Source organism: Myotis brandtii, unplaced genomic scaffold (assembly GCF_000412655.1).
Source record: "Myotis brandtii unplaced genomic scaffold, ASM41265v1 scaffold1956, whole genome shotgun sequence".
NCBI classification, from domain to species: Eukaryota; Metazoa; Chordata; class Mammalia; order Chiroptera; family Vespertilionidae; genus Myotis; species Myotis brandtii.
The window spans coordinates 117052-129177 of NW_005357294.1; the positions used below are offsets into that span (position 1 = coordinate 117052).

At 54.4% G+C, this 12126-nt stretch overlaps 1 protein-coding gene across 1 annotated transcript; it reads left to right on the top strand.

Annotated features, from left to right (window-relative positions):
- The first annotated feature begins 4761 nt into the window (after positions 1-4761).
- Positions 4762-9079, top strand: ZNF623 (zinc finger protein 623). Its single transcript, XM_005865025.2, has one exon. It carries the CDS (start codon positions 5488-5490, stop codon positions 6967-6969), a length of 1482 nt encoding a protein of 493 aa, XP_005865087.2. The 5' UTR covers positions 4762-5487; the 3' UTR covers positions 6970-9079.
- The last annotated feature ends 3047 nt before the right edge of the window (positions 9080-12126 follow it).

Here is a 12126-nt window from a genome sequence, read left to right on the forward strand (position 1 = left end):
GGAAAGGCAGCAGCGGCCAGAGATGCCGGCCTCCCCGCGATTCCAGGCATAACTCGCTGCTCTCCCGGAGCTGGGCTTTGGCCCCTGTCACAGCTGCAATGTTGTAAGAGCGTCTTTTCTTCTTTTCTAAATGTTTTTATTGATGTCAGAAAGGAAGGGAGAGAGAAACATAAATGATGAGAGAGAATCACTGATCGGCTGCCTCCTGCACGCCGCACCCTGGGATCAGCCCGCAGCCCAAGCCGCACGTGCCCTGACCCTGACCCTGACCCTGACCGGGAATCAACCGTGACCTCCCGGTCCATAGTCGGTGCTCACCCGCGGAGCCCCCGGCCGGGCGGGGGTGAGAGGATCTTGATCCTGGCGGAAGCCCCCGCATCGCTTACAGAGAAGTTGGAGCGGGGGTTGCTCTGCTTTCTTACACGCGGCCCCAGTCCCTCTCGGGGCGCCGGGATGGGTCCCTGACTCCGGGAACGGCCTCGGGAATGAGAGGGAGGCCCAGGCAGCGTGTGAGCAGGAGGTGAGGAGGTGGCAGGGTGGTCAGGGCGCAGCTGACCCCTGACAGGCGGTGCCTCCGAAAGCAGTTCAGGGAGCTGTCCGGCCTGTGCGGTGCTGCCGGGGCCTGGAGGATGGCAGGTGCGAGGACACTGGGCGCGTGAGCAAAGAAGAAGGGTGTCGGCGTCCTGGGCAGAGGCCTGGGAGCAGCGGCTGAATGGCTGTGGGGAGGGGAGGGGAGGGGGCGGCACCAGTAGTCGGGGTGGCCTTAAGGAAGCCACCTCCTGAGCTGTGTGGGTGGTTGTGGTTGTGAGAAGGATGGTTGTGAGAAGGATGGTGGTGAGAAGGATGGTGGTGAGAAGGGTGGTGGTGAGAAGGATGGTGGTGAGAAGGTTGGTGGTGAGAAGCATGGTGGTGAGAAGGATGGTGGTGAGAAGGGTGGTGGTGAGAAGGATGGTGGTGAGAAGGTTGGTGGTGAGAAGCATGGTGGTGAGAAGGATGGTGGTGAGAAGGGTGGTGGTGAGAAGGATGGTGGTGAGAAGGTTGGTGGTGAGAAGCATGGTGGTGAGAAGGATGGTGGTGAGAAGGGTGGTGGTGAGAAGGATGGTGGTGAGAAGGTTGGTGGTGAGAAGCATGGTGGTGAGAAGGATGGTGGTGAGAAGGGTGGTGGTGAGAAGGATGGTGGTGAGAAGGTTGGTGGTGAGAAGCATGGTGGTGAGAAGGATGGTGGTGAGAAGGGTGGTGGTGAGAAGGATGGTGGTGAGAAGGTTGGTGGTGAGAAGCATGGTGGTGAGAAGGATGGTGGTGAGAAGGGTGGTGGTGAGAAGGATGGTGGTGAGAAGGTTGGTGGTGAGAAGCATGGTGGTGAGAAGGATGGTGGTGAGAAGGGTGGTGGTGAGAAGGATGGTGGTGAGAAGGTTGGTGGTGAGAAGCATGGTGGTGAGAAGGATGGTGGTGAGAAGGGTGGTGGTGAGAAGGATGGTGGTGAGAAGGTTGGTGGTGAGAAGCATGGTGGTGAGAAGGATGGTGGTGAGAAGGGTGGTGGTGAGAAGGATGGTGGTGAGAAGGTTGGTGGTGAGAAGCATGGTGGTGAGAAGGATGGTGGTGAGAAGGGTGGTGGTGAGAAGGATGGTGGTGAGAAGGTTGGTGGTGAGAAGCATGGTGGTGAGAAGGATGGTGGTGAGAAGGGTGGTGGTGAGAAGGATGGTGGTGAGAAGGTTGGTGGTGAGAAGCATGGTGGTGAGAAGGATGGTGGTGAGAAGGGTGGTGGTGAGAAGGATGGTGGTGAGAAGGTTGGTGGTGAGAAGCATGGTGGTGAGAAGGATGGTGGTGAGAAGGGTGGTGGTGAGAAGGATGGTGGTGAGAAGGTTGGTGGTGAGAAGCATGGTGGTGAGAAGGATGGTGGTGAGAAGGGTGGTGGTGAGAAGGATGGTGGTGAGAAGGTTGGTGGTGAGAAGCATGGTGGTGAGAAGGATGGTGGTGAGAAGGGTGGTGGTGAGAAGGATGGTGGTGAGAAGGTTGGTGGTGAGAAGCATGGTGGTGAGAAGGATGGTGGTGAGAAGGGTGGTGGTGAGAAGGATGGTGGTGAGAAGGTTGGTGGTGAGAAGCATGGTGGTGAGAAGGATGGTGGTGAGAAGGGTGGTGGTGAGAAGGATGGTGGTGAGAAGGTTGGTGGTGAGAAGCATGGTGGTGAGAAGGATGGTGGTGAGAAGGGTGGTGGTGAGAAGGATGGTGGTGAGAAGGTTGGTGGTGAGAAGCATGGTGGTGAGAAGGATGGTGGTGAGAAGGGTGGTGGTGAGAAGGATGGTGGTGAGAAGGTTGGTGGTGAGAAGCATGGTGGTGAGAAGGATGGTGGTGAGAAGGGTGGTGGTGAGAAGGATGGTGGTGAGAAGGTTGGTGGTGAGAAGCATGGTGGTGAGAAGGATGGTGGTGAGAAGGGTGGTGGTGAGAAGGATGGTGGTGAGGATGGTGGTGAGAACCAGGGAAGCGCACACCAGTGCACAGGTCCCTCTCGCAGTGGCAGGAGCACAGGTTGATGGCAGTGGCAGCTCATCAGGTTTGCAGGGGTGTTGGAGAGAGTGCAGGTCCGCTGCGAAGGACCGTGCCTGGTTCAGGTTCCAGGGGCACCCCTCTTCCCCCCAGTTCCGAACCAGTGAGGCCGGTGAAGAGCGACGCCTTACGGTTCTGCTGGCCACCGGCTGGGATGGAGCGGCACTGAGCTCCCAGGCCGAGTGCCAGTTAGGCTGTCCTGCCGCTCACAGGCGGCACCGGCTGGCTGCAGCCTCTCCTTGGGGGGCTGCCGCCCCCCCCCATGCTGCAGGCTGGTCCGAGAAGAGCTGCCCCGGGGAGGAGGGGGGACTGTGTGCCTAGAGGTGCTCCCACGCCTTTCAGTCGCGCCCTCTGCACCTCAGGGAACACCGTCCCCGGCCGCCAGGCATGCGGGACCAGTGCTCCTCCGGCCTCATCTGCCGAGGGACTCAGTGAGGGACGCGTCCCAGGCAGCCGGTGTCCACAGGAGGAACTCGATGCCAGGGCACGGGTGGGAGGTCCCGGGTGGGAGGGCCTGGTGTGATCCCGTCTTTCTTTCTCTTTTCTTTCCTTTTCTTGCTTTTTTAAAATTATCTTTTTATTGATTTCAGAGAGGAAGGGAGAGGGAGAGAGAGATAGAAACATCAAAGATGAGAGTGAATCGTTGAATGGCTGCCTCCTACTGGGGATCGAGCCCACAACCCAGGCATGTGCCCTTGACTAGAATTGAACCCAGGACTCTTCAGTCTGCAGGCCAGTGCTCTATCCACTGAGCCAAACCGGCCAGGGCTCGTCTTTATTTTTAAAAATTGTGTGTAGGTGAGTGGATGACTTTAAGGAGAGGTCTGGGTAGATGTGTATAAGCAGTTAGCAGTACTTACCTGTTGAACTGCTGGAGGTTTACCAAGTTAGTGGGCCTTTAAGGAGAAAAACGTCTCTGTGACCGCCACAAGGCGTGGTCTACAGGCTGCGTCACGGCCACGCCGAGTGGCCACGGCTGCAGGAAGCGGTGTCGCCAGACCCGTTGGCACATCGTGTGCCCAGCGTCTCAGCGTTGTCGGTTGGTGGTGTGTGGCCTCCAGCGGTTAGGTAGCCTGTGAGCCTGTTTCAGCGTGGGTTCAAGTTGCTGTAACAGATTCAGAACTAGTGTTTCCAGCAGGAAACTTGATTTCTCCGGTTCCTCCGCACAGGCAGGCGCTGGCTGTGCCCCTCGCCCTCCCAGAGCCTGGCTGCTGGGCCCCATCCACATGTCCCGTGGGGAGGGAGACAGGCCATGTGCCGTTCCCGTCTCCCTGCTGCACCTCCGTCACAGGGTCACACCCAGCCTCAGGGGACTCTGGGAAATGGAGTCATTGGCTGGGTGGGTGGCCATGTGCCTACAAAAATCTCAAGTGCTGCCCTGGCTGGTTTAGCCCAGTGGATAGAGCATTGGCCTGTGGACCAAAGGGTCCCAGATTCGATTGTAGTCAAGGGCACATACCTCAGTTGCAGGCTCCTCCCTGGTCCGGGCCCTAGTCAGGGCTCGTGCAGGAGGCAAACAAACGATGTGCTTCTCTCACATCGATATTTCTGTCTTTCCCCCCTTCTTCCACTCTCTGTAAAAGTCAATGGAGCCCTAGCCGATTTGGCTCAGTGGATAGAGCATCGGCCTGCAGACTGTCCAAAATCAGTTCCAGTCAAGGGCACATCCCTCTCCCTCTCTGAAATCAATAAAAATATATATTGATTTCAAAGGAAGCAGGGATGCTGGGCAGTCTTCAGTCTCTGCTGCAGTTTAGCCCACTGGCCACCCTGCATCCCAGCCAGGCTCCCTGGTGGCACCAGGGTGGCTTCCCTCAGTCACAGGCATGTGTTCGACTGGCTCCTGACTGTGGTGCTTTGGATGTTGCCAACAAAGTTGGAATCATCTAAACAGTCCAGCTGCCTAATTCTAAATATAAATATTTTACATTGTAAAGAGCAGGTAGAGAGCTCAGTCCTGGCTGGTGTGACTTGGTGGTTTGGAGCAATAGCCCACACACCAAGAGGTTGAGGGTTCGATTCCCAGTCAAGGCATGTACCTGGGTTGCAGGTTTGATCCCTGGCCCTAGTTGGGTGTGTGGGGAGGCAACCAATCAATATCTCTCACATCAATGTTTCTCTTTTTGTCGTGTCCCCCTCCCCGCCCCACCCCCCACCCTCCGCATCCACTCTCTTAAAAAAAAGAATGGAAAAAAGTATCCTCGGGTGAAGATTAACAACAAAAAGAATGTAGAGATGCACACATAGACAGGAAGCAAGTGGAATTCAACCCGAGCGGGTTTCCCTGTGCAGGTCTGATAGAGGACGAAAGGGGCAGGGCGTCGGGGTTGATATGCGAGAGAATGGTTTTACACTTGATCTTGGCCCAAAGTGCCGAAAGTCTGAGAAGCGATGCACGAAAAGGGTTTTCATATATAACCAGAATGAATGTGTAACACACTGACATGGGGGCTAAGCTGGCGAGGAGGGAACCTTTCGCTCTTCACCTGCCTCACTGGTTCAGAACTGGGAGGACATGAAGGAATGAGGGACATCAAAGAGGTGGTAAGATTGTTCTATTTGTGTCTTTGGAAATACATCTTGATTTTGGTAGTTAAAGCCCTACCCCTACCCATTGGCCACCCAACCGTCTGTCCTCTGGGGTTGGATGGTGGAGCCCCAAAGAAGCCTTCCCAAGTGGGAAGCTGTTTGGGGTGAGATGAGTGTGTGGGGGACGTGCGTTGGGTCGAGAGTGTGAGCAGAGGACACACTTTCCTCTCGGTAGGTGTGTGTTTCAGCCCCACCCGCTCCAGCGGATTCCTGTCTATTAATGAGGCGGAAGAGGACCTTACTCTGTTTTATTTCAGATTCTGATGTAGGAACTGGTGATGAGAAGGTGCCTCTGGCGTCTGCATTTCTGAGAATGGAAATCCGCACAGGACACTGTCAGAAACACGCACAGTGATGGAGGCCCCTGCCCCTGAGTCTGGGGGGGTCTCTGCACCAGGATTCGGAGGGCTGTTGGGAAACCTGGAAGGGCAGAGCCCCCCGTCTCGGGAGGGAGGCCGCAAGCCGGTGGCAGTTACTCACTGGAAGACCCAAACAGGAGAGGCGGTCCAGGTGGGAAGTGCGTGCAGAGGCGGCCCCGTTCTGAGCTCAGACCTCCTCCTCCTCCAGAGAGAGCTTATGGAAGGGGAAGCCCACCCATGTGGGAACTGTGGCCAAAGCTTCCCGTTTACTGCGGACCTAGTTAGACATCAGATTTCTCACACCGGGGAGAAACCTTACAGAGGTGACCAGTGTGGGAAAGCCTTCAGCCAGAGCTCCCACCTTGTTGAGCACCAGAGTGTTCACACCGGAGAACGACTCTATGTGTGCAATGCTTGTGGGAAAGACTTCACTCACTATGCAGATCTCATTGAGCATCAGAGAGCACACGCAGGAGAAAAGCCGTTCAAGTGCACTCAGTGTGGGAAAGGCTTCTGTCACAGCTCAGACCTGATTCGACACCAGCGCGTCCATACCCGGGAGAGGCCTTTTGAATGCAAAGAATGTGGGAAAGGCTTTAGTCAGAGTTCACTACTCATTCGACATCAAAGGATTCACACAGGAGAAAGGCCCTATGAGTGTAATGAATGCGGGAAATCCTTTATTAGGAGCTCAAGCCTCATTCGACATTATCAGATCCACACAGAAGTGAAACAGTATGAATGTAAGGAATGTGGAAAGGCCTTCCGTCATCGCTCAGACCTCATCGAACATCAGAGAATTCACACTGGAGAGAGGCCCTTTGAATGTAACGAGTGTGGCAAAGCCTTCATCAGGAGCTCAAAGCTTATCCAGCATCAGAGGATCCACACTGGAGAGAGGCCTTATGTTTGCAACGAGTGTGGGAAGCGCTTCAGCCAGACGTCAAACTTTACTCAGCATCAGAGAATTCACACTGGAGAGAAACTCTACGAATGTAATGAATGTGGGAAAGCTTTCTTCCTGAGTTCGTACCTTATTCGACACCAGAAAATTCACACTGGAGAGAGGGTATACGAATGCAAGGAGTGTGGCAAAGCTTTTCTCCAGAAAGCTCATCTCACCGAACATCAGAAAATCCACTCGGGGGACAGGCCCTTTGAGTGTAAGGACTGCGGGAAAGCCTTCATCCAGAGCTCCAAGCTGCTTCTGCACCAGATCATTCATACTGGAGAGAAGCCCTATGTGTGTAGCTATTGTGGGAAAGGGTTTATTCAGAGGTCAAACTTCCTTCAACACCAGAAAATTCACACTGAAGAGAAACTGTACGATTGTAGTCAATATGGGAAAGATTTCCACTCTAACCCGAACTTTAAAAATAATCAAGGTCTTACTCAAGAGGGGCTTCCCTTGAGTAAGACCCCCGCACATGTGGGTGGGAAATCTGTAAGTCAAGGGGGTCACACAGATGACTTATAATTATTCTCCAGGTCAGCGATGTTTGCAAGCGGGTGGCATGAGTGTTGTGGCTCATGTGCCTTTGGACATGTCAGCATTTCCCAGAGTCACGGCTGGGGCTGCTTTAGGAGTGGGCTGCCACCTGCGTGTGCAGCCATGCTGGACTGACCTCGGCCAGGAACCTGTGTCCTCGGGAGAGCTACCTGAAGACCGCTGCCTGAGCTGCAACAGTGGGGGCCAGGAGCTAGGTCTCTAGATGTTCCTGCACAATCATAGCTGGCCCCCGGGTTAAGTCCCCTTAGAGAACGATGTGCCCACTCATGAAACAGTTGATGGAGCAATTGAGATTGATCAGCAGGCAGTGGGAGAACCGCGGGGGCTTCCCTGTGGTCCTTGGGCACATTCTCAGCTCTCTCCCTGCATCCTAAGGTCTTTTGCTTCCTGGAGCCTCGTCTCCCACCACCTCACTCAGTGTTGCAGCAGCACTAACGGACATTCCTCGGATCCAGGCTGTCCCTGCGCCCTGGCCTCCGTCCTTGTTCGAACGCTCTCCCTCTCCTCCCCTGGCTACTCACCCAGGCATCGTGTCAGGCTCAGCCTCTTCCACTGCTGGGCTTGTGTCGTCATTCTCACCCTGTTACTGCATTTACTTTGATATATAAGAATTGTGTCTTTATATATGTCTCATTATTGCACTGCTGATTCTTTGTGGACACAGTTATATCTGACTGATTTGTGTCCCTGGTGTCTAGCGCAGGACAATAAAAAAAGCCCACCCCATACCTGTGTAAGTGGTGCCTCTCCAGCTTTGTCCCTTTTTGCTGCTATTTTAAAATGCTTGGATTTTGTCCTTGCTTTGTAAAGTGTAACCTGCTGGGCTGCTGGGAATGCCTTCTGCGCCCCGTCCACGTCTGCTCGCCCTCAAGCCAGAAGTCACAGGTGGTGGCCAGTGTGCCCGTGCCCTCAGGTTGTGCTGAGCTCAGCCATGGCCAGGCCCCGGCTGCGGAGCACTGTCTGCGCTTAGTTGTCTGTGCATCTTTCTGGCTCGCTCCAGGGCAGAGGCCCAGCACATGACCTGACTTCCGCCTCTGAGCAGTCCAGGCCTGAACTCAACTCTTCTCTCTTTTCTACTCGCTGGCTCCTGTCGATGACTTGAAAATGTTCTGACCTGTAAGGACCAGTGGTAAGTCCTGGGAAAACATGAGAAAGACACGTGGAACCCGAGGTCATTCCAGGTCTCTAGGGAAGCCAGGTCACGGCACAGTGAGCAACATGTGGAGACAGACACGTTCCTGGCTGTGCAGGAGCGAACGCAAGGAGGTGGCTGACATCGCCTTTGAACTGGTCCACGGAGATTAGATGTTTGTCAGCTAGAGAAGATGGAATGAAGGAATTCGAGCAGAAGCAGGGAGTTGCATGGAGCTGTTCAGAAGCAGGCGCGTTCATTACACAACAGATAACTGGCTAGTGAAGCCATTAGTTGTTGCCTCTGCATTTCCTTTATCTATACATTAACCAGAACACCCACTTGTGAAATTGTGTAAGTTCTTGGGTTTTTCTGCCAATGAAGTCATATTTTGAGTTAACAAATTTCAGCAATCCCAGAAGCCCCAAGGGAGTAAGTAATTTTAAAAGGGCTGCAGAACTCTCTGGAGAACTTGCCATCTGCAGTGCAGACACTGGTACGACCAGGTCATTTTAACCAACTTTGTTGCGGTCCAGTTTCCACACAGTGAAAACACCTATTTCAGGTGTGGATTTAACGTACTCCTGTGTCACCACCATCATCACCAGGAAGCAACATTTCTATTGCCCAAAAGGTTCCCTTTGGCTGTTTCTCAGTTAATCCCACCCCAGCCCCAAACATCCACTGTCGGTCGGTGTAATAAGTTTGCTTATTCTAGGACTTGGTAGGAGTGGGTGCACATGGTATGTAATCTTGTGTGTCTAACTCCTTTCCATTTTGGCGTGTTTTAAAAGACAACCCCGTGTAGTTTCTAGCTGCAGTAGCTCTTCTCTTTGCTGAGTCATGTTTGATTGTATAAACCATCATTTATTATTCATCTGTTAGAAATTCGAGTTTCCAGCTTGGACTGTTAAGAATAAAACTGTGATGAACATTGGTGTACAAGTATTCGGAAATGCCTCTTTATTTCTCTTGGATGAGTGACTAGGAATTGCTGTTATAACTGTTTTTAACTTGATAAAAAGTCGCCATTCCCGGCCAGTGTGACTCGGTTGGTTGGCGCGTTCTTCCTACACCAAAAGGTGGCTGGTTTGACTGAGGGGAACTGGAACTCATTCCTGCCCTCGCACCTCTGCCCTCCCCACCCAAAAAAAAGAAGAAAAAAAAAGGTGGCTGGGTTGAGTCCAGTTGGGGCACATACCCAGATGGTGGGCGCGGTCCCCAGTTGGAGTGTGTGTGCGAGACAGCCAATCAATGCATCACTTTCACATTGATGTTTCTTTCTCCTCCTCCCTTTCTTTCTCTAAAAAAATCAATAAAAGCATGTGCTCGGGTGACTTAAAAAAAATTGCCAACAAATTTCTCCACACTGACTACCATTTTGTACTCCTGCCACAGTGCCAGGGTCCAGTAGCTCCACATCCTCATCCACACGCCACTGTCACCCCCTAACACGGAATCCCTCCCAGCCGTGTACATGTGTCTGCATTTCGTCCTGCGTGGCGGGGCTGAGCACCTTTTCACATGCGTGCTGCCACCGGTATCATCCCCGTGATGTGTCTGTTCACGACTTTGGCCACATTTTTGTTGCTGTTAATCCTCACCTGAGGATATTTTTCCATTGATTTTTTAGACAGAGTGGAAGGAAGGGGGAGAGACACAGAGAAACATGGTTGTGAGAGACATCAATTAGTTGCCTCCCACACGTGCCCTGACCAGGGCCAGGGATCGAGCCTGCACCCGAGGTACATGCCTTTGACCGAAATTGAACCCGGGACCCTTCAGTCTGTGGACTGACGCTCTGTCCAGAGCCAGGCTGGCAAGGGCTTGAGCGGCTTGGTTAGCGGAAGAAGCCGAGAGCCGTGCGAGGAATGAGGAGCTGGCAGCAAGATTTTCCAAGTAACTCTTATTAAAGTGTAACTTACATACAAATATGTCCCAAATGTCAGTACCCAGGGGAATGACTTTCCACAAAGAGGAACAGTGGCCGACCTGAGGGTGATGTGAGTGTTGGATTAAGCCTGGAAGGTGGGATGGAGATAGAAAGTGTGTGGAGGGTTGGGGGCTCTTCATGAATCATGAGCTTAAATGTGCATGTTGACATCTCTCAGATAACCACTGAAAAAGAAGAGGCGAATGAAATGGGGGAGGAGTCCAACTGAAACACAAAATGAGAAAGAAAATTCAGAAACTATAGAATAAACGGATGAAAAGTAATACTGCTACTGATACTGCAACTCAACCTCTATAAACGAACCACACTCTGTGGTCCAGAATAATTGCTTCAAAATACTGAACGTCAACCGGTTTCCGCCTGCTTCCTCTGTGGTTCCCCCATGGTTGCTGCTCCTGACAAACAGGAGCTTCGTTGTGAACCTGTGCTCTCAACTCCTGCCACTCGCCCAGGTCCCCTTCCAGCCCAGGCCTGCCCATCCCAAGGGTCATCTCCTTTGGGCTCAGATCACTGCGCTCTCCTCCGAAGACCAGCGATTTACTAACCTTCCCTCTGCGCTCAGGGCGATGTCACTGTCTCGGGGCCAGCGCTGAGGGTGCGCGGCCTGCTCCCCCCGCCCACAGCCAGGCGGCCTCCTGGCACAGCCACCGATGAATATGCACACCACCTCAGGGACATCTTCACCAGCCTGTGCACACTGGGACTGACAACTGAATGTGGTAAACGCTGGCAGACGGGTGGCCACAGGGCACTGTGGGGGCAGCTGACAACACTTGCATGTGAAGTGAGGACGCGCTAGGACTATTTTCTCCCCACTGACCTCCGGACCGGTCACTGGGCTGCAGCGATGGAGAATGTCCCTGTCCTCAGCAAACACTATGAGGACCTAGAGGTGAAGGGGCACCACCTAGCGAACCTAATCTGAAATGTTTGGGGGGTGGGGCGCGCACACACACACACAAGAGGTAGAAAGCAAACTGCTGGTGAATCTAGATAAATGCTATACGAGACTTCTCTGTACTAGTCTTGCAACTTTTCTCTACATTTGAAATTACATTTTTTTTTAAAAAGTTACCCAACCCCCCCCCCCCAGGAGCTTAAACACAATTGGTGGCCGACACTGGCCCTCCTGACCACAGGCACAGCCACGCACCCTGGCTCCTTTTCTGCCCTGGCCACCTTCCCATACCCCCCCCCCCCTTGCCGTCTCTGCCACCACGGTCATCCCGACTTTCTCCGGCCCTGGCCCTGCGGGAGCAGCCGGGCCGGCCATGGTGGGGAGGGATGCTGGCTCCGGCTGACACGGGGTGAGGGCACATCAAGCTACCTTGCCGCCTGGAAAGGAGTCAGGGGCCTGGAGCTGGCAGGAAGTGCTGCAGCAGCAGGGCACAGAGGTGTGTGTGTGGGGGGGGGGCGGGTTGGGGTGTCACATTTGTATGAACAACTGCACTCACCAGCTAGCTTCCTGCGCTCCGTCTCCCCCACCCTGGACTCCTTCCGGGCGGGTTCAGTCTGCCCTGTCAGTGTCCTTGGTCTCCTTCGGCTGGCCCGGTCCCGGGACAGAATCAGCAGAGGCAGTGGTGCTCTGCGAGGCCTTGCGGTACGAGGACCGCGAAGGGATCCTGGAGCCATGGGGGGACTGGGTCAAGGATGAGACCCGCGAGCCGGGGCTGGACAGGGCCAGGGAGCCCAGGCGGGACGGGGCCAAGGAGGGGACTTGGGAGTCCCTTTTCGACCAGTCCTGGGAATGCAACTGTGACCCCGCCTTCAGCGGGACCAGCGACGGGACCGTGGAGCCCACACGCAGCGAGACCACTGACGGGGCCCTGGAGACGGTGAGGGAAGAGACCTGGGACGGGTTCCGAGAGGGCTCGAACAAGGAGCCTGGGGGGGAGTTGGAGGAGTCTGTGCCGGAGGCTATGGACCCCTGGCGCGGGGAGGACAGCGGCTGAAACAGCTCCGGGCCCCCGGGCCCCCGGCGCAGCCAACTGTGCACGCGCGCCAGGTCCCACGTGTCCTGGTGCTCGCTCCACAGCTG

Bases quoted from the DNA above. Each gene is read 5' to 3' on its own strand.
- ZNF623 (XM_005865025.2), top strand. From the start codon at position 5,488: ATGGAGGCCCCTGCCCCTGAGTCTGGGGGGGTCTCTGCACCAGGATTC.